At 46.8% G+C, this 27,654-nt stretch overlaps 1 protein-coding gene across 10 annotated transcripts; it reads left to right on the top strand.

The window, feature by feature from the left end:
• The first annotated feature begins 274 nt into the window (after positions 1-274).
• SEPTIN6 (septin 6) lies at positions 275-27,354 on the top strand. Of its 10 annotated transcripts, none has more exons than XM_061358055.1 (11): positions 275-389; positions 6,860-6,974; positions 14,126-14,321; positions 15,211-15,397; positions 15,611-15,772; positions 18,139-18,235; positions 18,498-18,666; positions 19,163-19,295; positions 19,946-20,136; positions 21,895-21,938; positions 26,850-27,354. In XM_061358055.1, the coding sequence occupies exons 1-10, from the start codon at positions 363-365 to the stop codon at positions 21,896-21,898; spliced, it is 1,281 nt and encodes a 426-aa protein (XP_061214039.1). In that variant the 5' UTR covers positions 275-362; the 3' UTR covers positions 21,899-21,938; positions 26,850-27,354. The 10 variants fall into 10 exon arrangements, with proteins under 10 accessions (XP_061214039.1, XP_061214040.1, XP_061214032.1 ...); XM_061358056.1 differs by lacking the exon at positions 26,850-27,354 and adding an exon at positions 25,326-25,548; XM_061358048.1 differs by lacking the exons at positions 21,895-21,938; positions 26,850-27,354 and adding exons at positions 23,336-23,391; positions 24,234-25,286.
• The last annotated feature ends 300 nt before the right edge of the window (positions 27,355-27,654 follow it).

Raw genomic sequence — 27,654 nt, 5'->3', positions numbered from 1 at the left:
GGCTCACAGCCCCGCTGCCCGCCCGCCACTGCCGCCCGCCTCGCGCCCCTCGGCCCGCCGCTCCCCGCCACACAGCGGCCGCGGCCCCGCCCGCAGGCAGGGCTGCACCATCGCGGGCGGTCGAGGGGGGGGACCGGCAGCCCTGCGCCTCCCGGAGCGGGGCAGCGGCGGCGGCGGGACTGAGCTGGGTGGGGTGTCGGCAGAGCGGGGAGAGGTGTCGGTGGCGCGGGGGGCGAGGGGCGCTCGGCTGGGGGGGGCGGATCAGCTTTCCCCCCCTCCCCTGCGTGGCATCGCGGTGGGCGCGCCCGGAGCTGCCCGCCCGCCCGCTCGGCTGGGGCGGGCCCTGTGGCGGGCTCGTAGCGATGGCGGCGGCCGAGGTGGCGCGGCAGGTGAGAGCGGACCGGGGGCGCTGCTGCCGCCGGCCTCCAGCGGGCCGGGAGCGGACGGGCCGGCAGGCGGGAGCTCCTGGCCGGAGCGGGGCGGGTAGGGCCGGGCTGGGGCGAGTCAGGGGGCGCCGGGCGGGGCGTGGGCTGCGGGGACACCGGCCCGGCGCTTCCCGCGGGTCTGGGGCTCGGGGCGGGCGGCGGCGGCCTCCCGGGAGGGTCGTGGTTTGTCGGCCCCGCTGAGGGGAGCCGCGGTTACCTCGGGGAAACGCATGGGGTCCCCACCGCTGGCTGTGGGGCAGCCGCCCAGCCCGGCGACCTTGGGCTGCCTGCACCAGGGTGAGCCCGGGGGTCCTGCCCTGCCGGTACCTGCGTCCCTGGGCCCCGCCGCGGCTACTGAGGGACCTGCATTCCGGGGCGGGTCGGACTGCCGTGCTGGGGAGGCCTCATCCTGCACCCGTACGCAGGGCTGGAGGCCGCTTGCCAGGCCAGAGGGTGGTAGTGGGCACTGAGCCCCTTGGCATCCCTGTTTCTCTAGGGATGCTGTTCTCCTCCCAGAGAAACTGTCATCTGTGCCTGTTAGTGATTGCTGCAGGGAAGGACATCCATCCATCCGTCCAGCACCCTGTGCTGTGGAGGAGCTGTTGGACCTCTCACTGTACGTTGGCACCGCATCCTTGCTGCGCTGTGTCCCCAGGGGTCCCCCTGCGGTGTCATCCCTGCTGCCCACAGCCACTCCTTCCACTGCTGATGCTCACCAGCGTTCCAGCGTGGCACAAAGCTTGCTGTGTGCTGCAGAGAATTATCCAGAAGAGGAGCAGAGGGAGTTGAGCCACCTCTGCTTTTGTTAGAGTAATGCTAACAAGGAATCTCTATCAGTTTTGCATTTGGAAGCTTTTTGTCGTGTTTTGATGGGCTTCCAACTTTGGTGTCCCTGTGTTAGTACACAAATAATACTTGAGGTGAATGCTTGCTGTTCCGTCTTCAAAGCAGTACATTTTAGCATGGACCCAGTCTTGTTGAACGGGTAGATGTAGCCATTCCTTGCCAGTTTGTGATGTTATTTCCTCCTGGCCATACCCGTTGCCTTGTATGTGACTGCCAAGGTATGTAAAGTGACTCACTTGCTCCCCTGTCTTTTAAAGAAATTGAGCATTAGGCTTCCCTAAGATAATGTACAGGAGTTTCAGTGTCTGCTCATGGCCTGGAATGAATTATGATACAGCACAGCCTCTTCAAAGGCAAAAGGGAAAGCTGGCTATGAGCTGGACATGAAATTAGTGTGCTGCAAATTGGAGGTGTCTTTGTGGAGACAGACAACCTGTCAGCCCAGATCTTGGGCATCTGATTGTGGCCATGGTTCACAGAGCACAGAGCAGCTGTAAGAGCTGCCAGTGAGGTTAAATATGCGAGCTGAGGCTGGGTATGGGGAGATGTTGGGGTCACCACCCTGCCCCTGTCCCTGGTCTAACCCGCAGGTCAGGTTGGTGTAGCCCCCTCCTGGGGTGATCCTATCACTGCCAGGGCTGAGGCCCCTCTCCTGTCCTCTGCCGGCATGGAGGGTGCAGGATTCAAGCGCTCCCCATGGGTGCAGAGGACCGGCTCTTAGGCCACTGTCTAACTCTGAATCTCTGTAGTACAGGTCAGAAAAATCTGATATTTTAATTGCTGGAGGAGACTTCTCCTGGGAGCGTATGCAGTGCAGTGTCCGCAGGGGCATAAAGAAATAGAATCTTAAGAGCTGTCAGAATTTGAGATTTTGGAAGCACTTGGCCATTTGTGAACGTTGAATGTCTGAATGATGCAATCAGTGTGCCTGAAGAGGGTGGTCAGTGTCAGGAGCTTTGGTGAGACACTTCTTGCTTTCCATGGTGGCTGATGCAAAAGTATTTATCTCCCACTTTTCTGTTCTTTTATATGCACCCTGACAATTTGTTATCAGCCAAGCAAGGAAAACAAATACTTTCTCTACACTTTGCATTCTTTCTTTGCATTTATCTTGTGGAGGATGTTTATACTGTCTGCTGGATAATTCTGTCATTGCATAAGAGAATTACACACTTGTACAAGTGAGAAGTAATTGGTACAAGTGTTGCTCTAATTTGCTGTTTAATGAGAGCCAAATGTAGTCTGGGGAAGTGGATGCCATAACACTGAGAGTGTGAGAAGGGATCTGGTGGTGTTCTGGCTTAAAGATAATGTGTAAGCTTGAATTCAGGTTGTGCCTTGCTTTGGGATTTGACATTTAACTTCTTGTGCAAGAGTTGTCTCAGGCATAGGGGTTAACCCTGTGTCTCAGCTTTTGGGGTGGCAGAGGGGAGGGGGTGGCAGCTGGCAGCATGGTCAGTGGTGATGGAGTTCCATATGCATTGCTTGATTTGTTTTCATTGCTGGATGGTGCTGTTATGTTTGTTGCAGCCCTTTAGAAATCCGCTGCAGGGAGTTTCTAAGGCCTCAGAGTTTGAAGTGATTCTTACCTGGGCAGAGGTGGGAAATTGTGTCAGAAGTACAAAATGTCAGTTATCAGTCTCCTCAACAGAAAGTCTTTCCAGTTATATGCAGAAGTATTGTACTCCAGTCTTCAGGAGTGTTTTCTTATTGTGCAGGCTCATTTGGATGCTGGATGCCTTTAGTTCAGAGATGTAGCATTTAGTTGCTGTGCTCTGCCCGAATATCACCAGGTGGAGGCTTTTCCTTTGACATGGTGTCCTTTCTCATTGTTCCCTTAGTCCAGACCACCAGAAACTGTTCTGAATGTGGAGTGTTGAGATTTGCAATGAGCAGCACCACTGCATTATCTTGTGAAGCAAGCTCTGTGGTAACGGCCTCTTAGTGCTCTGAGGATATCAGGAGGTGACAGTGCTATACCTGCTTGTGTAAAGCAGGTCAAGGCAGAGACACACGTTCAGCAGGATTTTCCTCTAATCATGGGGTTTTTTTTCATCCCAAGGACCCTGGAATGACCCAAACTTCTGGAGTCTAAATCTGGCCCATTTTATGTAAACTAATATTTAATTTATAGTGCTTTCAGGCTTGGAGTAATTTATTATAACATCTTTGTATTTTCCATATATTTCTGATTAGTTCTCTCTAAGATTTAGAGTGGCAGCAGTGGTTTCTGTGGCATGGAGAAGCCCTAACAAAAGGTGTGTAAATCCTCCAAAGACAGATTAAAAATAAATAACCTCTTCAAGAGCCTGCTCCTTATTTTCACTCTGCAAAAGACACCCCGGTAATGCAGCAAGAGAGCATGCTGCTCTTTTTGTTCTTCTAATCTTGTTTGTGGCAAACATGCTTTGCTTCCTCTCAAGCAACAACAGCCCATTCTATCCTGGAGATCGGAGAGGGGCGGGGGGGGGGGGGTGTCACTCTGTGTGTATCGGGGAAATAAAAAGGCATCTGGTATCTTGGTGTGGTGCCAGTGTTCACATTGGCTTCCCAGAGATCCTGTCTTTGTCTTAGTTCCAAGGAGATGCTAACTTTAAAGAGTTTGGAAGGATTGTTGGCCATCCAGTGCTTACTGGTGCTTCTGGGAACAGCCTTCACACATACAATAGTTCAGTCCTGCTCACCTTGGTACCTCTTTATATGTTTTACGTTTGACCTGAAAGACTGTTGTTGAAGATAAGTAATGAAGATCCCTCTTGAGCACTTTTATCAGCAAAAAGCTTATAAACTTGACATATTCTCCTTCAGTTTTGAACAAGGTAATCCAAATCCACATTTAATGTACAGGCAGGATGACTAATTGCTGGGTTCGTATGTTGTTTATGGTGATGCTATTTATATATAGCAGTGTTCTGGATACTGACACCACTTGGTGCATGGAGACTGGTGACTTGCACTGTTTCTTGGTGGATCAGATAGAAAATGTTTCTTTTTATCTCTGCAGGTTTGGTAATTGCTGACAGCTTTCTGATGTGTGTCAAAACTAGTACGATCTTAAAACACTATTTCTTATTTTTTCACACTACATCTGATCTCTTGATGCCTTGGCCAAGCAGCTTTGGGTTTTTAGCCAGAGGAGCAGAATATTACCTCCTGGCTGCGTATGTAACATGAAGGCTCAGCTGCTGCGGCTGGAAATCAGATTTTGCAGTACTTGTTTCCTGGCCTGTAGCAGATGTGAACTGTGGTTTAACTGCATTATAAAACCACAGGTGACTAGAAAAAGAGGCTACAGGAAATTACTTGCAGGCTGAATTCTGTGTGATGGTAAATGCCTCCTCTCAGCTGAGAGCAACTTTAACTTCTACCATTTATTTTATTCCATCTGGATCACACTTATATTTAGGGATGAGAAAAAGATTTGTTCTTAATGAGAGCCTACACTCCTGCCCACACTTCCTGGGGAGAGTAGTGTTCAGTCTTCCAATGATGCAGTTTTATGGCTGAGTATTAAAAATACGCTTGATATTTCTCCTTCCCTTTCTGCCTGAGGTTCTGTCTCATGCCTTTGTGGACTCTGTCCACCCATCTGTTCTTCACCTGGGCCATGGTGCTGTTGCTGCAGATCAAACACTGCCATGAGGTACTCCAACACTGGGTTTGTTTCGATGAAAGCAGTTTGGGAGAGGTTGTATTATCATAAGATCTGCGTGCCTGCCAGTTTCCCTTTCTTCTGCTTTAGCTGTTTATTTGTGAACTGTTGGGCCTTGGAGCTGCATCCTCACAACGCAAAAACAGAACCTGCTGGGGAACTCAAGCACCTTCCTGATGAACATGTCGTTTGGAGGCATGGTGCTCAGGAATTAATAAAGCACCATATTTGGTGAACATCTTGGCAGGAAGAGTCAGACTGATACACAAAATATGGCTAAGGGAAAACATATTTACACATCACAGAGTGGTAAGCATGGTTAATGGTTGGAGTGTATTTGGAGCCTCTTTGGGGGAAAAAGCCCTCATCAGGAAAGCAGTAATGAGGCAAGTAATCATACTCTGGCAGGCTACTGTAGGAAATGCAGTCCTTGGGGATGTTTTCCTGACCTAAAATACCAGTGCCTTTAGCAGAAGAAGGAAAACCAGTATGTCTGTCCCCATAGAAAGGCTTTCAAGATATGTGGAAACATGATTCTGAAAGAGTAAGTTTAAATTACACCCTATAAACTATTGCCTTTTGGCTGTAGTATTTCTTGGAAACCAGTGATGTTCCTGAAAGGCCAGTGGGAAACTTTCTGTGTTTGACACTAAAATACATTTGCTCCAGAAAGCAAAATACGTTATTGGGGAGTTGCAGGAGGGGAACTTCCAAGTACACAGAAATACACAGGGCTAGCACTGACTCTCTGTGTTACATGATGCCATTTCTGAGGTTGAGCCTCTGTGTATGGTTTGTTACTACTTCTGTGCATGTTTGGAACATGGAGTGCCTTGGCGTACATAGATAGGACTTTGTGCAATGGCCAGGTGAAAGTTTCTGCCTGCCCCTCCAGAAGCAAACATCTGTGCTGGATGGGGAGCACAGCTGGAGCTGGAGCTCAGCTCTTCTGCTCCCTAGGATAGAAAGGGGACTCCTGGCTGGGGGATGGCGTTAGTGGTGTTGGGCACAGGAAGGAGCAGGTTGTGGGAGCAGCTTCTCATGAAGTCCTTTGGGTGGCTGTGCAAGAGCAGCCTGTGCCCCCAAGCAGGCAGCTGTTCCCAAACTCCTATGCAGGCTCCCCTCTGATGGGGCTGCATGTTTTTTCCCTGTTTGGTTCCTTGCTTTGAAAGATACGCTCTAAAACTTGGATACCAGCACGCAGAGCTGGAGACCTGCTGCTTTACATGGCCTGGCCTCCTGCCTGTGCAGCTTGCTTCAGCAATCCCCGATTTTCTGGTGCTAATGACTATTTTATAGATTTGGGAAGGCTCCTGTTTGCAGTCTGAGATTTTAATCTTTGCAACAATATAGGAGATATCACTGCATTTGATACCTTGAAGACTGTATTTTCTGCTGTTCCAGTGCTACAGCACTTGAGCTTTGCAGAGATAGAGTGTTTGGGTTGTTCAATTCCTAGATGTAGGTACAGTTTTCCTAACTGTTTCTAGCTAGATTCTGTAATTGCAGCTGTAAATGTGAATTACATGTGAGTTACAATTCACATTAAGTGAATTGCAATATGTTTATAGGTGGAGGTATCATTAATATGTTCCTTTGCATGGGTTTCTTTTTGTTTTCAGTGTTAGACTTGAGTGTCTATGTAATTTCTCAAGAAACAAATGTTTTGCTGCCCCTATTTCAGCAGCTGTGTTTGGTTTTGCACAGTTTAATGTTTTTCTGACAGGGCTATCTTCTAATGTGCCCCAGATGAAACATGCTGTTTGTGCTGCCTGGATTAGTTTTGGAGAAGAGGGAAGCACAGTGACACAATTCACAGTGTATGTGCAAATCTCTGCTTGGACTGTGCAGTTGATTCTACTTGGGAGGTCTTAAGGATTTATACAGATAAGTGTATTTTGCTTGAACATGACACAACTGTTTCATTGTGTTTCAGGGTGAAGGCTGTCGTACTGTCCCACTTTCCGGACATGTAGGATTTGACAGTTTGCCTGACCAGCTGGTTAATAAGTCAGTTAATCATGGGTTTTGTTTCAACATCCTGTGTGTGGGTGAGTATTTCCATTTTGGGAAGTTTTCTTGCTGAAAAGGGCTTCTCTGCAGCTGGATGTGGCTTGTAGGTGACAGTTAACAAGGTAGCTTGGATTTAAATTTCCCCGACTGTACTGTTTTCAGTAACAAGATTTACTGGTGCCCTGGGAAATCCCTGCTGGGCTTATGCAGTATAGCTTTCTACCAGCAGGGAACCATAGGAATAAAATACCTGAAATCCCACGCTTTGATTATGATCTTTATTTTCCTAGTATGTTGGAATTTCATGTTTTTAAAGGAAAATAGGTACTCATGCCAGAGACTTTTGTTCAGAGTTTTTGTTTGGTTGGGCGTGGGGTTATTATTGTAATTATTTTAACAAAATACCAGTCATGCTCCTCTTCAATCACTAAAAACTATTTTTTTTTCCCTCCTCCTTCTGTGTATGCTTGAATTAAAATAGTGTTTGGCCAGGCCTTAGCTGGTCAGATGGTTATCCAGGCTGCCATGTGGTCTGGGTCTCAGCTGTGGCCTGGCACTGTAGTAGGACTTGGTGTCTGGCCCTGCAGCGTCTGCCTGTCTCACAGGTCTTCCCCAGGGTTAGATTCCCAAATGGTGTCTCAGAGGCACTCCTAGGGGACAGAAGTAAAATCTTGTGTGGCTTTGATTCAGTAGTTTGGTTAGGTAGATAAGAAAATTTATAATAGAGAATTAATTGTGTGACGGGACAATTAGTTTGGTTTACTGGTGATGGTGCCTTGCATCCGGGTGCAGGAGGATATTGTGTGGCTATGGCTGCTCAGGGTAGGCCCCTGTCTGCAGATGCTCCCAGTTGTGCCTGGCATGACAGAGGGGAGAGCTACAGCTGTGGACACCTCCTGGGGACTCAGCTGGTGAGCAGCTCTGCACCCACACAAAGGTTGTCTGTACCCTCTGAGACAGATCCAGCTCCTGGTGTGGACCTGGTGTTTGTCCAGGACAGGGTTAAGTCTGAGACAAGAGGAGTAGAGTGAGGAGGGGGGAGCTGAGCCCCATTAAATGGAGCTGAGAAGAAAACTTTCCCTGACAATGGCATTCCTGTGAGATGATAAACTTTGCTGACAAGTGGAGGTCACTGTCAGGCTGAGTTGCTGGGTGCTTTCCACAGTACATGAATGTGATATGACCTAGTGAAACTCTCATCCTAAAGACTGAAGTCTTGAAGTATATCCTTTTGCATTTATTCAGCTGTTGTGCTGGGTTGTTTTTTTTTTTTGCAAGTTATAGGTGTAGCAGTAGATGCCTCCTGTGATATATATTCACTTTGATGTGTGGAGAGGAACTGAATGCTTCTGCTTTCCTCTGCAGAATGGAAATGGAATGCATTGATTGCTTGTTGATGTGAATAACATGAACTCACCAAGATCAATGTACATCAGTTATTAATGTCAGTCGTTTATGAATAGTAATAATGCAAACATGGTCAACCTTGAAATAAAGAAACTTTATAGAAGAAATTAATAGAATCCATTGGGAAAAGATACACAAATCTTGATTTGAGGAGGTCAGGATTTAAAATGCCTTGTAAGAGGTGTCTGGTCCTCTGTTAACTTGTGGTAACAAAGTTAAACTCTTAAACAACCTAAAGAAATAAAAGAAACCCTCCCAGAATCCATCTGTCATTTATTCCATTGGGTCTCACTTGTATTGCAGGAGTTTGGGGTGAAAATGGGAAGAACAGGGAGCAAATGAGGATTGGGGCCTACAGAACAAGTAGATGAATTGATCCCATAATAAGGCCGCTAAGTATGGTATAAAGGCACTTTATTGCCCCCTATTTTTCAGCTATGTGTGGCATCTGTTGGGGGAAAAAATGCAGTGACAGTTTTGCACTGGATCTGAGCCACTGATTCCTCCAGCTCCTGGTGGAAGAGCCAGAGAAAGCCTCAGAAATGACTCCTAGCAGCACGTCCAGAGGGGAGCAATTTTTAGCTCTTCTCATGCTAAAAGCTGTTCCCCTTTGAGACTAGAGCCAAAGATAGAATAAATGAGCAAACCTTTAATAAGAAGTGAGGGGTTATGGATGTTTTCTTTGATACTTTATTCCTCAGCACAACAATTTTCTTCCAAAAGCTTTCATGATAAAATGTTCAGTGCAAAGGCTGGAGAAGCATTTAATGGCTGAGACCTTCTGTGCTGACGGTATTTCTCAGTGAGATGGGGAAAAGAAAGAGGAAGAAAAGATTACGTGTTTTTTAATGTAAGCTCTTTCAGTTTTGGCCAGGATAGATTGTAGTTGCACTATACCATTATAAGCAGGAGTTTCTCCTTCCTCTCTAAGGGCAGTTGCAGCGGGATTCCTAACCAGTCTATTCAGTGCAAGGAGAAATGGCTGTTCTGAGGCAGCTTTCTTTTCCCATGAGCTGTACCACAACTGCTTGAGGTCCCTCACTCCAGATGAGTGAGCCTTCTCCCCTTGGTGTGTGAGAACTCTCACTGGCTGGGGAAGGGAGGGATGAGCACAGGTTCCCTCACACAGAGCTGCCATCTGCTCTCCAGCAGGCAGCTTTCCATGGGGTGGTGAGCTGTTCAGCCTGGAAGTCGCCCAGTGGTTGGTGTTGTGGTCACTGATGCAGCCAGCTGAGAAAAGAACAGGGTTTCTCCAACCAAAAAGCCATTGGACTCCTTAGCTCTCGCTGCTGGTCCCCTGTGGTGCAGAATGGTGTCTGGGAGCCTGGTAGTCCTCTGAGGGAGTTCAACACCTTTTGTGAGCCCATGTTGCTTCTCTTGTCGCTGCAGCACAGCCTTTGCCTTCTGATGGGTGAATCACAGAGTGTCTTTGCATGCCTGTCAGATGAAAATAATTGTTTTTTCCTCTCAGTGAGAGATGGCCTTATCAGGCTGAGGTGCCTCAGGGCTTATCTCAGTCAACCTGCTACACTGGATTAGCTCCCATTTCTTCACATGAAAGGGCTGTGCATGCATATACATTTCCTTTAAGATTGGATTATTTGATATCTGGAGCTACAGTCGTTAATCTCATGGAGGACGGGTGTTGCTCTCATGTGAAAGGGCACTCTCGTGAAAGCTGTCTCATGCCTTTGAACAGGGAAGTACTCCAAGGGCTCCTCTGTCCTCATACAGAATTGACTGAGGATGATATGACTGGGGCCTCTTAAATCCTCAGTGATGTAGAGTAGGGGGACAGCGAGCAGTTGTTTGGTTTTGCACTTAACATGTCCTGGGGGAAAGCAAATTAAATCAGAAGGCACAAAAAAGGCAGCACAACTTTTGTGGTTATAATTCAGCTTACTGCTGCAGGGTGCTTAGGGTACTGAAATCTCTGTGGAAGCAAGAAGCCATGAAAGTGCCATCAGCTCAAAGGTTTTGGTTTGGGAAGCTGGGAACTTCCCAGGGGAAGAAGCATTTGCTGTTTGCACAGCTGCTTCTGTTCCTCCACCTTAGCTACTGACCAGTGTCAGAGACGGGTATGGGAGCTCCTCACCTTCAGTAGCTGAATGGGAGAGAGTGGCCCTTGTCCCAGCTGTGTTTTTGCAAGTGATGTCACTGCTCAGTCAATGAGGGATTTGATGAACTGCTTCTGTAGAGCACCGCAGACACCGTGTGCATGTGCACTGGAGCAGGGAGCATGTCTCAGGAGGCTCAGAGGAGGCGTGGGGAGCTCAGCACAGTGTTTCTAGCCTGGCAGGTTCTTGGGTGTTAACAGTGGATGGTGTCTCCTGGGCACTGGTGTGGGGTTAGTGTGTGTCCACAGCCTCACTGGTGTGGTGTCTCTTGCCACTTTTTTATCATGCCTCTGAAAATCATGAGCCTTAGCAGCAAAAATCCATCTCACAATGAAAGGCTCTGACAGCTTTTCAGTAGCTGTCAGAGTGTCCTGGTGCAGACCTCTCACTAAAGGTCACTCTCCCTGCCCTGTCATCGCCACAGCACTTTGTCAGCCCTGCTGCAGGAGAGCAGACCACAGCTGAGTTGCATAATCCCCAAGTACAGTTTTGAGATCTAATCACATGTGTGCTAGAAGCCTGACACCAGGAAATAATCTCCCTGCCAGGGATGCCTCTCACTTGGTTTGTATACACTGCTGCCTTTTCCATGGTGATTCTGCCTCCCTTAATCCCCATTCATCGTTTCTGCTTTTTGGAGAAGATTCCGGCGCTGTCAGCTGGAACACGCACAGACTACTTGTCCTTTTCATCAGACCATCTGTTCCATCTGGACTTCTGGCCGTGCAAGAAGCAGTTGGCACCATTTACATCTTCCAGCCAGCAGAAAGTTGCCTCTGTGTGAGGCAGAAACTCCAAGGACATTCAGAAACCCTTCCTTCTGTCATTCTGCCCTTCAGATAGCACTGCTCCCTAGCTCTGGTCATACTTAACACAGTGAAGCACTTTGTTGACATCTTCAGTCTGTTACCATCTCGTGTTGCTCTGTCAGTGTTAACATCCTCTGTCTTGTAGCTGAGGCAGTTACTCCTCTCTCCTCCAGTCTTCCTCTTCCCTGGCAGGCTTTAATGATCCCATGATGTGTCAGTGTGGGGATGGGTGTATCTGCTGACTCAATGTCATTTCTGGTGTGCAGGCTCCACGTTTGAGATGCCATGTTAGTGGTGGGGTGTTTTGTGTTTCAAGCATGAAGTTATAGGGGTTTGGGTAGGCAGCTCCCACCTATGGCAAAATACCTTCCTCATCCACAAGGAAAACCCCCAGTGTGTGAATTCTGAGTTGCTGTTGCTGGCCCTGTGTAGCTGGCATGAGATGGAGTATAAAAGCAAGTTCTGTCTTAAAAATATGCCTGTATCTCTTTTGCACTTCTCCTGCCCCCTCCCACCCCAGACAGTTAAAGTCACTTGTGCTAGAAACAACACATTAGATTGATTTAACATAGGCAACGATTAGCCAGATCAGGATGCATTTAAACAATAGTCTTGGCCTCGTATGAACCCCTTTCACCGAAAAAGAGGCAGAAACAAGAGGTGTTTTACAGGGTGTTTTGTCTGCCTGGAAGCCAGTGTGACTTAAACACAACTGTGTGTATCCTCAGCTGAGAGCAGCTCCCTGCCCTGATCACCAGTGGGGATCCCCTGTCCTGCAGCCCTGGGTGCAGGCTGCTGGATCTGTGTCTGCTGCAGGGGCCATCAGGCTGTGAGGTGGAGAACTTGAGGCAGCAGCACAAGAGGTTTTTTAGGCCAGTGGGAGGGTGTAGCTCCTGCACCTCAGGACTGAAGCTCCCCTGTCCTGAGATGCCCCATCGGGGTTCCTGGCATTCCCAGGCAAGCAGCCAGCTCCCTGCACTGTCCCACCCATCCCTTGGCAGGGGTTCTGGAAATGCTGCAGCCCTCTCAGCCTGTTTAGATTTTGGCCTTTTTTTTTACACTGCTTTTTCCTGGCATCCCTGAGAAGGGCCTGGCAGGTCATGCAGGCTGCCTGCTGTTAACCCTCAACATCTCAGTTCAGACTGGGGCAGTGCTTTGTGACCTGCTCACTGTTTGGGGCACTTGGTACCCGAAAAGCCCAGAGCATGAGATTCCAAGTCAGTGAAGGGTTTGACGTGATCAGCCGCAAGTCTTCTGAGTGGTCCAGCTCATTCTTCCAGTGACAGAGATAACCTTGTGCTTTGCTGGGTCCCTTGTGCTGGTGCTCTCTGTTTGTGGTGGTGTAAAATTGGCTGATGCATTGACATAGCACAAGGGATTGCAGCAATTCCAGCTCCTGGTGCTGACTCTGTCTTCTTTTTTGCAAACAAGATTGGTGCAAAGAGCAACTGGACTTGTGCCTATTCTGGCTGTAACTGGAATTATTTGGTGGTGGAGCATAGCTCTAGGTGTACATTGACTTTCAAATGTTAGTGGATCTTGCTGCCTCTAGAAAGATATCTGATATATGATCATGGCAATCAGAGACTGCTCAGTTCCCAGAGCAGAGGATGTTTTCCCTGCCCTGTCTGTCCTGTACTTCAGCCTTGACTGAGAAAAGTCTCTTCTGGGGCCAAGAGAGAGGAATTTGCCTGCTTGCAGTGGTGAGGCTTTGAGATTTGGACAGGGGAGGATGGGGAGGAGTTTCCCCTTGTTGAATTGGGCATTTCATGCAAGTTTGGATCTGTTGCAGAGCTCTAAACCTACAAAAATAAGAAGCTCTTTTCTTCTGAGCAAAGTAGGAAAATGATGAAGTTGTCTTGGTTGGGAGCTGAGGGCTTGGGGAGGGAGGGGAAGGCTGCTTCAGCCAGACACAGGCTCCCTGTGGTCCTGTAGCGGGCTGGAGCAGCAGCCTTCACTTGCTTATCCTGAAGTTCCAGCAAAAGCCATCTGGGCTGCTCAGAAATCCCTGTTTTCCCCAAACACAGCACCCCTCCCAGGGCAGCAGGCCAGACTGCTCACGAAGTCAGATCCTTGGAGTGTAGAAAGCTGGCCCCGATGTCAGAGCGTGGTAAGGGAGGCTGCCCTGTGGAATGAGTGCACGGAGGGTTGTGTTTTGTTCTTCCTGGGATGTATCTAAAACAAATTTAAGACTGGGATTTGTCTCTTCCTTACAGACAAGAAAATAGTTCCCTGTTGGTAGATGGAATCCAAGTAACAGCTCAGTGCTGCAGAGCTTTTGGAAGCAGATTCTGGAGTGTTGTATAGCATGTAGCTCCTAAAGTATGGAAGCCAGATAGAACAGAAAATGTCCCCTCCCAGTCTAGAAGGCTGATCCTCCACTCAGTCTGCTGTGAGTACAGGAAAAACTGCACAACTTGCTGGAGGACTAGAACCAGTTCTCATTGCTTCCACACAGGAGGAGGCTGTTTCAGTGGCTGTTTGTTAAAGACATTGATCTGGAGCATCTTTATTTGGAAATGGCAATAAGCCCTACTTTTTAATGAAAACAGCATCTTCTGTAGTGTGATTGTGGGTTTATGCAGGATCTGAACGATGCTTTCCCCTTTGCCTTTTCACCTCTCCTTTTTCATCTCTATTTTCTAGCGATATTAATGGCCATTAGACTGTGAAATGTAATTTGCCTGGAACACAGACCTCCCATTGTACACAGCTTTCTGTTTGCCAGACGATCCTTTTGGAGCATGAGATCTGCTTTCAACTGCTACAGTTTTACCCCTGTTAATGTTTGGAAGCTGAAAGGCTGGGGCATGTTAATATTCAACAGAATGTTTCAACGCTCTTTTTCTCAAATAGGGGAAACTGGCCTTGGCAAGTCCACCCTCATGGACACACTTTTCAACACCAAGTTTGAAGGTGACCCAGCATCTCACTCACAGCCTGGGGTCCAGCTGAAATCCAGTACATACGACCTGCAAGAGAGCAATGTCAACCTCAAGCTGACTATTGTGAGCACAGTGGGCTTTGGTGATCAGATCAATAAAGAGGACAGGTGAGTGAAAGGAGAGAGAGGCTGTATCGTGACCTGATTTTCTCATTAAGGGTCTCTCCCCATGCCCTATTTGGGTCAGACTGCACAGTAAAGTTTTTCTCCTTCCTTCTCATGGATTGTCCTTGACATCTCTTTGGGATGGCACAGGTAGAAGAGCAGGTAGAGGCTGTGGTGTGTCAGCAGTATTTCAACTATTAAAGCATCTTTTCTCATGCTGTCAGATCAATATCTGCCCTGCTGACAGCCTTCTGCCCAAATTCATCTGGTGGGAAGAGTGGAGAGTTCCAGGGCATCTGTGCTTGTTTCCTTGTGCTGTGCTGACCACAAGCTGCCAAGCAAACCACTTGGCTTAACAGCCACTTCTGGGAGGGCTCTTACGTGTTGCCAGAGGAAGCACGATAGATGTGCACTGAGATACCTTGGGGAAGTATCTCTGGCAGCTCACAACCAAGCCTGGCTAGAGCGTGGGGGTTAAAGGGTGTGCAGATGGGATTTGCTTTGTTGTGGGTCTGTTACGTTTTATCTTTAGTTCTAAGATGCACTGATGTCCTTTACATTGTGGATCTGACAGGCTCTGTATTTCTGATGGCCTTGCACCCTTACATTTCAAAGTGTGAGAGTCCATGGTGTGTCTCCTGTCCTCTGCTGAATTTCTAGTACTGTGTTTTGCCAAATCGGCTCCTGGCATCTGCTGTAGGACCACATCTCCTTGTCAGTAGTTCAGCTTTAAAATTCCTTACTGGTGGGGAGGAAGGGAGATTGAGATGGTTGGTCTTGGGAAGTGAAACTAACAAGTAGCTTGTTTCTTGGAAGCAAGCAGTGGAGCCCTGTCTCTTTACCTCTTTGACTATGAGATGTGTAAGTCTTCTCTTTTTTCCTTTCATCAAAGCTATAAGCCCATTGTTGAATTCATTGATGCTCAGTTTGAAGCCTACTTGCAAGAAGAACTGAAGATAAGAAGGGTCTTGCACAACTACCATGACACCCGGATACATGCTTGCTTGTACTTCATTGCTCCAACAGGCCACTCGCTGAAATCCCTGGACTTGGTAACAATGAAGAAGCTTGACAGCAAGGTAGGCTTGTTTAATTCTTACTGAGCAGGTTCACCATGTGCTGCTTTTCCAGAGCACATCTCCCCTCCTCGAATAGCCCTTAGACCAGTGGACATGACTGGTTTGGCAGATAAAGCCTATGTGTTTATGGAGCACTTTGTAAGTTGTATTGCAGACTTGGAAAAGCATCCTGGAGCAAAGCTGAGGGCTTCTTACCGCTCTGTTCTTTCCTAGGTGAACATCATTCCCATCATTGCCAAATCTGATGCCATTTCCAAGAGTGAGCTGACCAAATTTAAAATTAAAATCACAAGTGAACTGGTTAGTAATGGGGTTCAAATCTACCAGTTCCCAACAGATGATGAATCAGTGGCGGAGATAAATGGAACAATGAATGTAAGTGATGTAGTGCTTCCTCTTCTCCCAGAACAGCACTGTTGCTGTAGGGGTTGGTGGCCCATATTGGAATGCTTCTGAAATCCACTTTCCTTCTTCTTTTGTGTCTTAAAAGCAGAGGATTGCACCGGCATCCAATCCTTGCAGTGTCAGCCTAGGCTATCAGAGCCTTCTGGTAGGCTATTGCTTCTCTGGTGGGCTTTTCTAGTCAGACCCTCCCCCCCCACCAGTCTTTTAACCCCTTCCTTGTCTTAGTGTGTATCTATTGAGGGATACACGTAGGAAATCAGACAGATAGTGAGGCTGTGCAGGGCAAGGACAGTCTTTGTTTTCCTAGGCTGTTGTTTCCTGAAAAGCCCTGCTTCCAGGGCTCTTCTCTTGCCTGTGGCTGTTCCTTGCCACAGGGACCACTGATAATCCTTCTTGACCACATGTGCAGAAGTGTTTGTGGATGGTGCTGCTGCTAGTGTATGGTCTGTCTTGAAGGCAGGAGGAACTACAGCTGTAGAAATAAGGTGACAAATTACCCCTTCCAGAGCTGGCTAGGGGAGTTTCCCCCATGTTGTGATGTGGAGGCTGTTCAGTTCAGACAGCTTTGTTTCCTTCCCCTCCAGTGTTTTGTATCCCCCTGCCCTTTGCAATGAGACAGCCTTTTGCTGAAAATCAGCTTCCTTCAACTTGGAAGACCACTTTCCTTTTCCTGCTGCTTGCCCTCTCCCGCAAAGCAGGCTCAGCTCTGTGTCCCTCTGGGTGCTGGTGTGTCAGCTTGATCGCAGAGGTAGCTCAGCATGGGAAGTGACCCAGAAGGCTGCATTGCACAGAGCCTTCGCATGGCCCCATCAGACTGACCAGCAGCCCCACTTACTCTACATGTCCTATTCGAGAGCTGGGAGGCCGAGGAATGAAAGCTGAAGAACCCATCTTTGGGAGTGCTTGCAGGCAGTTTTGCAGTACTCAAGGTTTGACTGTATGAGCCACACTCCAGAAACAGGGAACATCATCTCTGAAATCTCTTGCTTGTACCAGCTGTTATAAACTTGACCCAGTTTTCAGATAACCTGTGGAATTAAAACTTCATTACCTGCTATTGAGAGCAGTCCAGGGTCACTGATCTTTCATATAGTTGGGGATATCCATATCCTGGGGCCCTTTTAATTGCCCAGAGATCAGCTTGCTTTAAAAGATGGTAGCCAACAAATGTCACTGCACAAAACTCAGCAGAAGAGGTGGGTGCAGGGAGTTGGCAACTTTATTTTTAAGTGCTGAAGCCTTGCACTTGACTTTTTTGCAGTTTGGCAGGATGCAGTATACTTCCCAGGAGCAAGCGGAGGTGGGGAGAGATCTCACTTACTGCACAACATATATGCAGCAAAGTATGATGGCGGTGTCTGGGGGTTTGCTTGGCAGCCTGAGATTGGGGAATGAGTGTGAGGTGTGGTCTTCTGAGCCTAGAGAGGTGTTAGGAGTGTTTCTGTTCTGACTGCTGAGCTTGCACTGGGTGAGTGTCTTAGGTGTGTGATCCCTGAATTTGGCCTCCTTTGTCCCCTGGCTTTGCAGCCGTCTAGCAGTGGCTGCACACAGCATCAACATCAGGAGGATTTGTAAATCCATTGTCATTTCTTTGGGTTTCTCAGAACCAGTTTTGAGTGCTGTAGGATTTGAGGGGGGGTGCTAAGGTTGATCCCAACTCAGCTGCAGGAAGCATGAGGTTATGGAGTGTTAGTATGGGGCAGGCTTAGCACAGCCCCAGGAACGCAGAGTCCTTCCCAGCTCAGCCTGCAGCAGACCTTTGGGAATACATGGACGTGGAGGCTGGCCCCGTGCAGGGTTGTGTTCAGTCCTTCATTGCCACAGCTGAAGCAAGTGGGAGGAAAGAGCTGTTACTCCGGGGATGAAGGACAGATCTCATGATCCAATAGAGGGATGTGTCTTGTGCTCCAGTGTGAGCTGAGGGAGAGGTGAGAGGATAAAATCAAGAAGGCTCCAAGACCTCTTTTATTGCTTCTGTGCTTGTGCAGATGTTCTCAGCTACGGCAAGCCCTTGGAACAGCACCGCAGTCAGAGCCGCGCAGCATGTTGTTTGAGCTGTTGTTCTGGTGCTAGTCTTGCACTGGCTCATCTCACCTGAGACCCCGTGGCTGGGAGGATCAGCCAGGTAGAGGATATAGAGTGGTAGCACTAACAAGGTTTCCAAAAAGACCCTCCCTTCTCCCTCCTTGTCTTGGGCTAGTGGTCAGTGACTAGAGTCCCTGAGATTAGCGTGTGCATAATGACTGTCTTGCTCAGTGGCTGTGCTAACCTCTGTGTGCTGGCAAGGCAGCCAGAGTTGAGAGGGACTGACGTGGCTATCACTGAATGTGTTCCAGGCCCACTTGCCATTTGCAGTGATCGGGAGCACGGAGGAGCTGAAAATAGGAAACAAAATGATGAAAGCTCGTCAGTACCCCTGGGGCACTGTGCAAGGTGAGTTGAGCCCTGGGATTTTCAAGGCATGAATGGTGACACTTCTGCCAGGAGGCAGTGAGCTCTCATAAGAGAAACAAGGGTCTGCTGGACTTCTAATGTTTCTCTAGGAATTACCCTTTGTTAAATCCTTGTGTCAGGCCTATAGCGACAGTTTTCTCTGCTCAGAAGGGCTGTTAACCAATTGGAGGAGTAGACAGGTGGGGAATGTGGGAAAAGACCTTTGTTTCTGCCCCCATCTTATCCTTATGTCTTCTTACAGTGGAGAATGAAGCTCACTGTGATTTTGTGAAGCTGCGGGAGATGCTGATCCGTGTAAATATGGAAGACCTTCGTGAACAGACCCACACACGCCACTATGAGCTGTACCGACGATGCAAGCTGGAAGAGATGGGTTTCAAGGACACTGATCCAGACAGCAAACCCTTCAGGTAGGATCCTTGAGGAGACTGGAGAGCTTGAGAGAAGCATTGTTGGATGCACTGCATGTGTGTGTGTGTGTCCTTGAGAGAGCATGTGAAGAACCAGTGCAGCAAGAATACCTGCCAGGTCAGATAAATCCAGACTTCAGCAAAGGTGCTGGCTGAATGAGAGGTGAAAACCCAGATAGCTTGTTTAGGATTGACTCGGAAACTGCAGGTATAGGAGTAGAAATGTCTGTGCTGTAGGGATACAGCAGTGTCCTTCTGAACTAGTGTGTGTTGCCAGTTGGTCTCTTCGAATTGCCCAGCATTCAACATACAGAAAAGGGCAGTAGCTTACAGACCTCAGAAAAGGTTGGATAAAGGTGGCCTCAGGCACACGTGGGTGGGTGAGTACCAGATGTGCTGTGGACAAGCAGTATTCATGGTAAGGGTCTGATTTCAGAGGCTCAGGGGAAGCCGTGTTTGTCCCAAGTCATGTCATTGGACTTCCCTTTCTTTTTAGCTTACAAGAAACTTATGAAGCCAAAAGAAACGAGTTTCTGGGAGAACTGCAGAAAAAGGAAGAGGCAATGAGGCAAATGTTTGTCCAGAGGGTCAAGGAAAAAGAAGCAGAGCTGAAGGAGGCTGAAAAAGAGGTGAAGACTGCACTACTTGTCTCTTCATGGTTGTGAGTGATAGATCTACTCCCAGGCAGTTAGCTGCTGCCAAAGTACTTTCTGCAGAGTGTGGTTTAGGACTTTATTACCAAGAAGTCTAAAGTTCAACTTGGGATCATGGGGACATTAATGTGTTCATACTGTAGGACAAAACTAGATCACACTGCTTGTAGTGTACAACTCACTGCGCCATGAAAGTGCAGTCTTGATTCTGATGGAGAGTGGCAGTGTGGCAGAATTCAAGGAGAGAAACAGCTCCAGATATAAACTTCTTATATAAAAAATTACACTGAGCATTGGGAAAAATCCATTAATTTACTGACCTTTAAAGTGGAATAAGGCCCCTGGAAATGGATTAAATATTTTTTTTCCATTACATTCTCCCAGTCCTCTATTAGTCTGTGCAGTGGTGCATCACTAGAACACTGCCTGGTCTGTAAGCTGTTGTGGAAGGAGATTTTTCCCTGCCCTTTTTCTAAGCAGTGTCAGCTTAGGGGGCTAGAAATGATGTAGAGACCAGTGGAGCCTTGCAGGTTCAGGTCTCACGGAATCCTTCCATCTTTCTCTTTTCCTGTGAAGAGAATATCTGGTAGTGCTGGGTCATGCTCAGCTCTCTCCTTTTTCTCCAGCTGCATGAAAAGTTTGATCGCCTGAAAAAGTTACATCAGGATGAAAAAAAGAAGCTAGAGGATAAGAAAAAGTCTCTGGATGATGAAGTAAATGCATTTAAACAAAGGAAGACAGCAGCTGAATTGCTTCAGTCTCAGGCTCAGCAGGCTGGAGGATCTCAAACTCTTAAAAGAGATAAGGAAAGGAAAAAGTAAGTTGGTAACCTGGGGTATTTGTTTTTGGGAATGGTTCTCCTTTACTATTTTTCTGGGTGTCTCTGTTTCCCAACCTAGCGAGTCCTTACCAAGGGAAGGTTTGCAGACAGATTTAGTCCCTGGTGAGGCTGAGCAGTAGCTGGAAGTATTTTACTTTTAGTTATCATCCTGAAGAGTAGGGAGCAGAGCTGACCTCCCCCCTTGCTTGCTGACAGCATGGGAGAGGATGAACTTGTTTTTATTCCCCAAGATTCCAAGGCTCCTCCCTTGGTCTGACAGTGCTTGTAATGAAGTGGAACAATCTTGTCTGCCAAGGATAGGGTGTGGATAGTAGGGATTTCCCACTATCCTCAGAGAGGAGTGTTTCCTGTCTCAGGGTCTTACTTGTTTAGGATGGGAGAAAGGTTATACTGTGGAAATTATGAGGGCAACTAATAGTCTTGAATTCTGGAATCTGCAGCTCCTTGTTAGTGCTTGTACCCTTCTCCAGCCCTAAACCAGCTTTTTGCCCTCCACAGAAACAATGAGAGATATTGCATGGCTTTAGCAGGAGTTCCCCATGCCAGGGAGTGGGGTGACAGTATCCAGCCCCTTATCAGGATCCTGTGATCTGTGCTGTCTGCAGTGCCCATGCCAGGCTCCTAATGCTCCTCAGTTGCTCAAGAGTACAGGTGAAACAGTTCTCCCAGTTCACACAGCAATGAGCAGTTCCTTTTCTTCTCACTGCGGTATGCTTCCCAAAATGGAGTGCTGTGCCACCTTAGCATGTGTGCAAAGAGCAGTGAACAGATAAAGTAAGGGTTTGGTTTCTGTACCCCTGCCATAATCCCCTCTCTGCACATCCCTGAGGCAAATCCAGAGTACATTTTGCCTGCATGACATGGTCTTAAGTACATGGAGAAGTGCTGTTAATATGAACAATATGGCACGTGCCCAAAAAGTTTGTCAGGGAAAATAGCTCTTGGCCGTTAAGCCTGGAATCAGGAGAGGAAAAACCCAATAACCAGAATGAGATCCTGGTTTAGCCTTTCCAGTTTTGAGCTGGAGCTGCTTCAGTGTCAACATTCTTTTGTGATGAGCAATTAGTGCTGCTCTTTTCTCACTTGTCCGTTCCTTTTTCCACTGTGGATTTTGATTTGCTCTTTTGAATTACCTTCAGGGATTTTTACTATCTTTTCATACTGGGAGCTTGGACTGTGTAAGGAATATACAACTGAAGTCAGTCAGGGTAAGGAATGCAGAAAAGGGAGATGTAGTGTAAGCGATCAGTCACTGGCCAAGTCACACTCTTGTTCCCAGAAGCAGTTCTGATTCTGGAAGAGCTCCTTAACATCAAGCACATTCACATGGTACCATCTGTGTCAGTTTAGGATTCTGAAAAGCACAGAAAACACCATGAAAGAGATAGGTCAGTGCTTGAGTAAGGCTTGGTATTAGGGGGCTTCTCTCTCCTTCGGGAAAATAGCTGTCAGAAATAGTGCTGCTCTCTGTACTCTGTAGCTTCTTCATTTGTCCTTAATAATTCATTTCAGTATTTAGATCATAAATATCTCTAACAATCCATAAATTTCACAAGCTGTAACTTAATTTTATCTTGTTTACTAGTAGTTGGCAGTACACTGGCCTTTTTCTTTCACAGGTGACTCTTCTAAACCCAAGCTCTATAATTTGCACTAATCATGACTTAGTTTCTTTTGTTTGTTTGTTACATAGTTATCATCATGATTAGCTCTTACACATATGCTGTTTTACAGTTAGCTGCTGTTTGGCTGCATGGTGCATGAGGCACATTGTTCTGGTAAGCGTCATTAACTAATATAGACCTCACAATGGGATCAGTTGCAGTTCCTAAAAAAGCAGACCCTGTGCAAGGCCAGAAGCCTATAAGTGTTATCTGTGCCTTCCTCTGCTTTCACCCTTACTATAAGTGCTCTACCAGTCTCTCTCTACATAATGCAGTTGTGGAAAAAGGTTGCAGTGATGTTTGTTTTTAAAGATTCTGCAAAGTAAAATGCAGAGAGACGAAGTATTAGGGCATGAAACACAGAAAAAGGATTAGATCCTCTTCCTTTTAAACCTTCCCAGCACTTTGTTGGCTCTGTTTTCTATATTCCATCTCCCTTACAAATAAATGATATTTTTTAATCCCATAGGCCATGTTGATACTATGGCAACAATTGCTATGGAGACGTGGTGCTGATGACAGAACCCAGCTAGCCATGAAAATGTTACTCCCTTTTCCTTCCCTCCCACCCCTTCAAGCTAGAGTATTAACTTGTGGTTACAGTGAAAGACTAGTTTCTATCCTCCCCTCCACATGCTGACAAATGGTAAAATCTGACATACCTAGAGCTTTTCTTTGTCCCCTAGCACCAGAGAATCACCAAACTGTGTGTGTGTGTATGTGTGTGTGTATGTATGTATGAGGGGGCATTAAAGAAGCTACTGCCGAGTAACCAAACCAATATTCACTTGCTGACTAATTATAGTTGATTGTCCAAAACCATGAGAGATGATGGGCTGAGCATTTAGCGGATAATGAAAGCTCTGAAGAGAAACTGAGAGACTTTTTTAACAGTCAGATTGGTAACTCATGGACTGGATGTTCAATTTTATTGGACAGACACAGATCTATGCCAAGAGTGCCCATGGCTAGGGTGAGGCTAGTAGTAGATGAGGGCTGTATTTGATACGTGAGGAGGCTTGTGAAGGATATAGGCCACCTGAAAGGGTTAAAAAGTCTGGCCACAAGCAGGTGTCTGCAGTACAAAGTGCCAGCATCTATTGTAAAATGAAGGTTCATTTAAACTAAGATGTGTAAGAAATGCACCTGCCTGGCAGGAGAACAGCATCCTCATTAGGGTTATTAGTTCAACTGCTAATGACAGTGGTGTACTTACAGCTGGGTTGGGTGTGTTTAATTGAGCATTTTTAATTTGCTGTTGATTCTCTGGTGAGAGGAAAAAGAAAGCTTTCACAGGGATGTCTTGCTTCTATTAACCAAGGCAAGGGTAACAGCACCCCAAGCTGAGGTGCACAGGTCTCTCAGAGAAGGAACATGTTGGAACAGCAGCACTTAACTATAGAATGCCCTGAAAACTCAGCCTCGAGTCCACCCTTCCCTGCAGACAAAACCAGGATTTACATTCTCTCCAGGACATGGTCCAAACTAACTTATGGTCTGCCCTTTAATAGGGAAAAGCCGATTCCATGGTTCCTTCCCTCTTTGCCCTACCAAGGGAAATGGAAAAGCAAGTAAACCTTCTGCTGTCAGTGAGAGGCATTTGAATTTAATTTCAATGGGATGTTCCACTCAACAGAAGAGCTTCAGAAGGGTCTTGCACGGGCTCAAACTGGAGCTTACAGTTGGCTTGAGCAGTCTGGTTGAATGAATGTCTCTGCTGCCAACGGTAACTGTAAAACAATGAAAAGAACAATTCTCTGCTTATCAGGCTCTGAATGTGGAAAAATAAGCTCAAATAATGAGAGTGTTCATTCTGGTGCTGGGTATGAAGGCACAGCTAAAGTGCAATTAGAGTGAACATCACTGATTTTTGTTGGTTTTGGATTGCTTTTGACAGTCCTCAGAACTGTACGCTATTGTGTGCTGGGCTTTAAATCAAATGAAGTTCTTTGTTCCTAGTATACAAATGCAGACAGTGTCTTTTTCAGTGGGCATTTGTCATTGCTAAATTAAATATGTATATATGGTACTTTTCCAGCATTCATAAAAATACTCCCCATATTGATCCATAAAGTATTGCAGGGCTCCACTGTTTTGCAAGGATACAGATGGGGCACAGTTGAGTCCTGTAGCTTGCAAAACTGTGAAAGGATTGTTTTAGAAGATAAATTTGGTTCATCCCATTGTTGAGTGTGTGTGCATGTGTGTGTCTGCATAAAGCATGTTTTGTAATCAAATTAAACCTTACTAACACTTAGCAACATTTCTTTTTGTGTGTTTGTGTGTTAGGAAACATTTATATTCTTGTTTTGTTTGTGGTTTTTGTTTGTTGGTTTGTTGTTTGGTTTTTTTTTTTTTTTTGTCATTAATCCATAAAACCATTAATCTGCCTTTTTCTTTCATTTTCAGTTCGGGTTTCCTGTAGAACCTTTCCCTTCACACCAGAAGCGAATGCCCCCACATTTGGTTAACACGCAGCTATGCCATTGTGCCTGTTTGCTCACTTTTACTCATTGCTCCCTTCCTGCGCTCACCATTTTGTTTTAAGCAAAAGTCCACACCCTTGGCTGTTGTGGGTTATGGTTGTTCTTGTGAAGAACTCAGCAACAGCCTACATGGAACTGGCAAGAGATGCTCATTGCTGACACCTCCTCCCTTTGGGCAGCAGCAGGCTCACAGAGCTGGTGTCCCCTCTTTTCATTGCTCAGCTCTTTGCCTCTCCTCCTCCATGTGCAAGGGCTGCATGGCAGCTGCTTGGTGCTGAGCGTTCAGCACTTCCAGGGACTGATGCTGCCATGGGCTGGGACATGCTGTCTCCAGAGACTGCCTGCCCTCTCCCCTTATTAATTTGCCTCATTAACGCCTCATTACCCCCTGCGCTGCCTTGTGTGACTCAGTTTTAAAGGACTTTTTGACATCCTCACAAGCGTGGGCCTGAGTCCCAACCTCTAGTCCCCAGCCTTGGGGGAATCTCAAACTTGGATCCACGGTCTGCAACTAAGTGTTCTCTGAATGCTGCAGGGGTCACGAAGGATCTCTTGCCTTGTCTCCCTCTCAGTGTGCTGGCCTGGATGCACATCCTGGATCCAATCTCAGGGAAAGCTGGTCACCTTGCTGTACATACCAGTGTTGGTGAAGAAAGACGATGACGTTTGACTTTCTTCTCAGTGTTTCCAACCATTTCTGTTTTTAATTCAAAAATTACTACCTTTTTTTTATTATTTGGCATCTGTTTAGAAGTGTACAGGTGCTGGCAGGTTGCTTCTCTTATTTTCTATTCAGCAAAGCCTTGTTTTACTGCAAGATTTGCACTAACAAGTAGGGTGTTTTGCTCACTGGGGCCAAGAGTCCACTCTGGCCAAGTGCAACTGTGGTTTGCCTGCAGGTGTCTTCACTGTGTATTTCTGGATGAGTTTTGTTTTTGAATAAAGACTTCAGACAGTGAATTCTGGTTAACATTTACTTCTTTTGTTTTTTGTTTTCTTTGCCCTTCTTTTACAGTAACCCATGGCTCTGTACTGAGTAATTACCCCTGAATACAATGGGCTGGAATGGACCTTCATTAACTTGTTAAATCGGAGGGTCTAATAAAACGTGACAGCATTTCAGCTGTGACCTTTCCATGGTGTTACCCTTGCTCTCTCCTATATCCTCATTGTGATTTTGGCTTTGCTATGTACCGGTGGTTATTGCTTTTATTAAACAATGTAAAATTAGTCCTAAAGAGGCTTAGGATGCTGCAGCTTTAAATCCTACTATTTTCTTTCCCTTACAATTAATGGATTCCCCTTTCTCCTGGTCTCTCTCCTCCCAGATAGATAAGGGATGTCAAAATAAGTTCTGTGAGTTATTTTTGCTGGCAAAATAACAGCGCAGATTAAATTTATTTATTGGTGACATTAAATAACACCACCTTAATTATCCCATAGTTGAGGGATTAAAAAACTCTTTTCTCCTTATACTTGGTGTCATTCTCATGACATCATCTATCTGGTTTAATTTGCTTTTATTTTTTCTTTTGCTAATTCATGCTGCCTGAATTACCAGCATGTAATCCTCATTTCCACTTCAGACTTGCTCCTTGTGCACTGTGTGCAGGCTGAGTTCACTGTAAGTGGGTGAACCCACATGTCCCAACCCTGCTGAAAGATCAGGCTGCGTGTTGCCAAATAGCTTCAACAAAATCCCTTAAACCCAGGGTTTTCAGACGATAAGCACACTTCTGACCCAGCTAGGCTAGGTAATGCTGGGTTTAGTGCTGAGCATTTCACTAGGAGGGTGGTCTGGGGGCTGCAGAAGCCTCGTGAACAGTGTCTGTGCAGCACATGAGTCCAGCTGGCTGTGCACAGCAGCAGCATACCATGTGCAGGAACCCAGAACCAGCAATGGTCTGTCATTGGCAGCAGTCAGGCAGTTAAAACTCCTGCTTGCAGTGTATTTTCTAAGGTATTCAGTTTCACCATGAATACAGTTTTATTTCCCGTAAGTCTTTGATGGTTTGGGGTTTGGTTTTGGTTTTTTAAGCAAGTTAAAATCATTTGAATATTTACTTCTTCCTGTATTGCTGACTGTTGGCCTGATCCCCAAACCAATCCATATCAGTCTGCCAGTGAGTTGAGGAACCTGCTCTAGTGGAAGGTGTCCCTGCCCGTGGCAGGGGCTTGGAACTGGGTGATCTTTAAGGTCCCTTCCAACCCAAACCATTCTAAGATTTCTAGATTATCTGCTAAAAGAACCATTTAATGTGGGGGTTTAAACCTTACTGCAGGCCACTGGCTGTTCTTCCTGACCATCTCTGTTACTACAATGTTGTTTAAAGTTTTATAAAGTCTTCTTAGAGACTTTAATGAAAAAAGGTTTTTACTTGTGTGATTTCCTTGAAGTACCAGAGGTACCACAGGGAGGTGCCATCTCCTCTGTCAGCTGTTCCCGTGTTGCATCTCTCTCTCCTGCTTTTTGAATGCCTTTCTCTTTTTGCTAATCCTCTTTTTTTTCTCTTTTTTTCCCCCTTTTCTCTCTCTGTAGCTTTTTTTAATCTGTTTTCGCCAGCTGCACTGGGTCTGAGGGAGAAGACTGCCACTTCTAGAAGAGTTTAAGGGTCACGTCTGGGGAGGGGGGGAACAAATCTTCAGTGTTAGTGTCTCGGGAAGAAGCTCTTTTACTGACTTGCATGATACCTAAAATTGAAGTGTCTTGTAATTTGTGTGACAAGACAGGGTAGTACGGGGGAGCTGGTTGTTTACTTGGGAGTTTGAAGAGCAGCAGAAACGGGAGGTTGGGACTAACGATGTAGCAAATACATTTTCAAACGTTGTTATGGGCATATTTTTTTTCTAGTTCTGTCTTTAATAATACAAATGTTGCGGGCTTCCATGGGGGGCGAAGCCTGAGGAGTATTTTCAATATGCTGTTGTTTGGTTTTGGGAACTGTGCATTAGGGTCGCGGGAAACCTGAACACGGTGCGATTTGCTCTGTTGGCAGCCACGAAATATTTAATTTTAACAAAGAAATAAAGTAAGAAAAACTCTGTGTTGTCGTTGGTGTCCTCCTGTGTCTCAGCACCTTAAACAGGCTCTCTTGGCCACGGGACGTGGGTCCAGTGGTACTCGGTTTTTGTTTTCCTGACTAAACCTCCTCTTGTTTGACGTTAGAAGAGAGGAGATGAGGGAGAGACGATGGAAGGCGCTGGTGCGTTAGCACTGCTGAGCCATCCGTACCCCGGAGCGTGCTGGGGCCGGCCTTGATGGGTCCTGCCTCATCCACATGTGTGCCTGCCGCGTTCATCTCCGTTCCACACGTGGCAGCGTGCAGGAGCTGCGCCAGCTGCCG

The sequence above is a fragment of the Neopsephotus bourkii genome, unplaced genomic scaffold, assembly GCF_033783945.1.
Source record: "Neopsephotus bourkii isolate Nb327-2 ecotype Australia unplaced genomic scaffold, CSIRO-AGI_Nbou_v1 NB_936, whole genome shotgun sequence".
Taxonomy (NCBI): Eukaryota; Metazoa; Chordata; class Aves; order Psittaciformes; family Psittacidae; genus Neopsephotus; species Neopsephotus bourkii.
The sequence above is the reverse complement of the archived record's forward strand: the minus strand, read 5'-3'. Positions and strand labels throughout refer to the sequence as shown.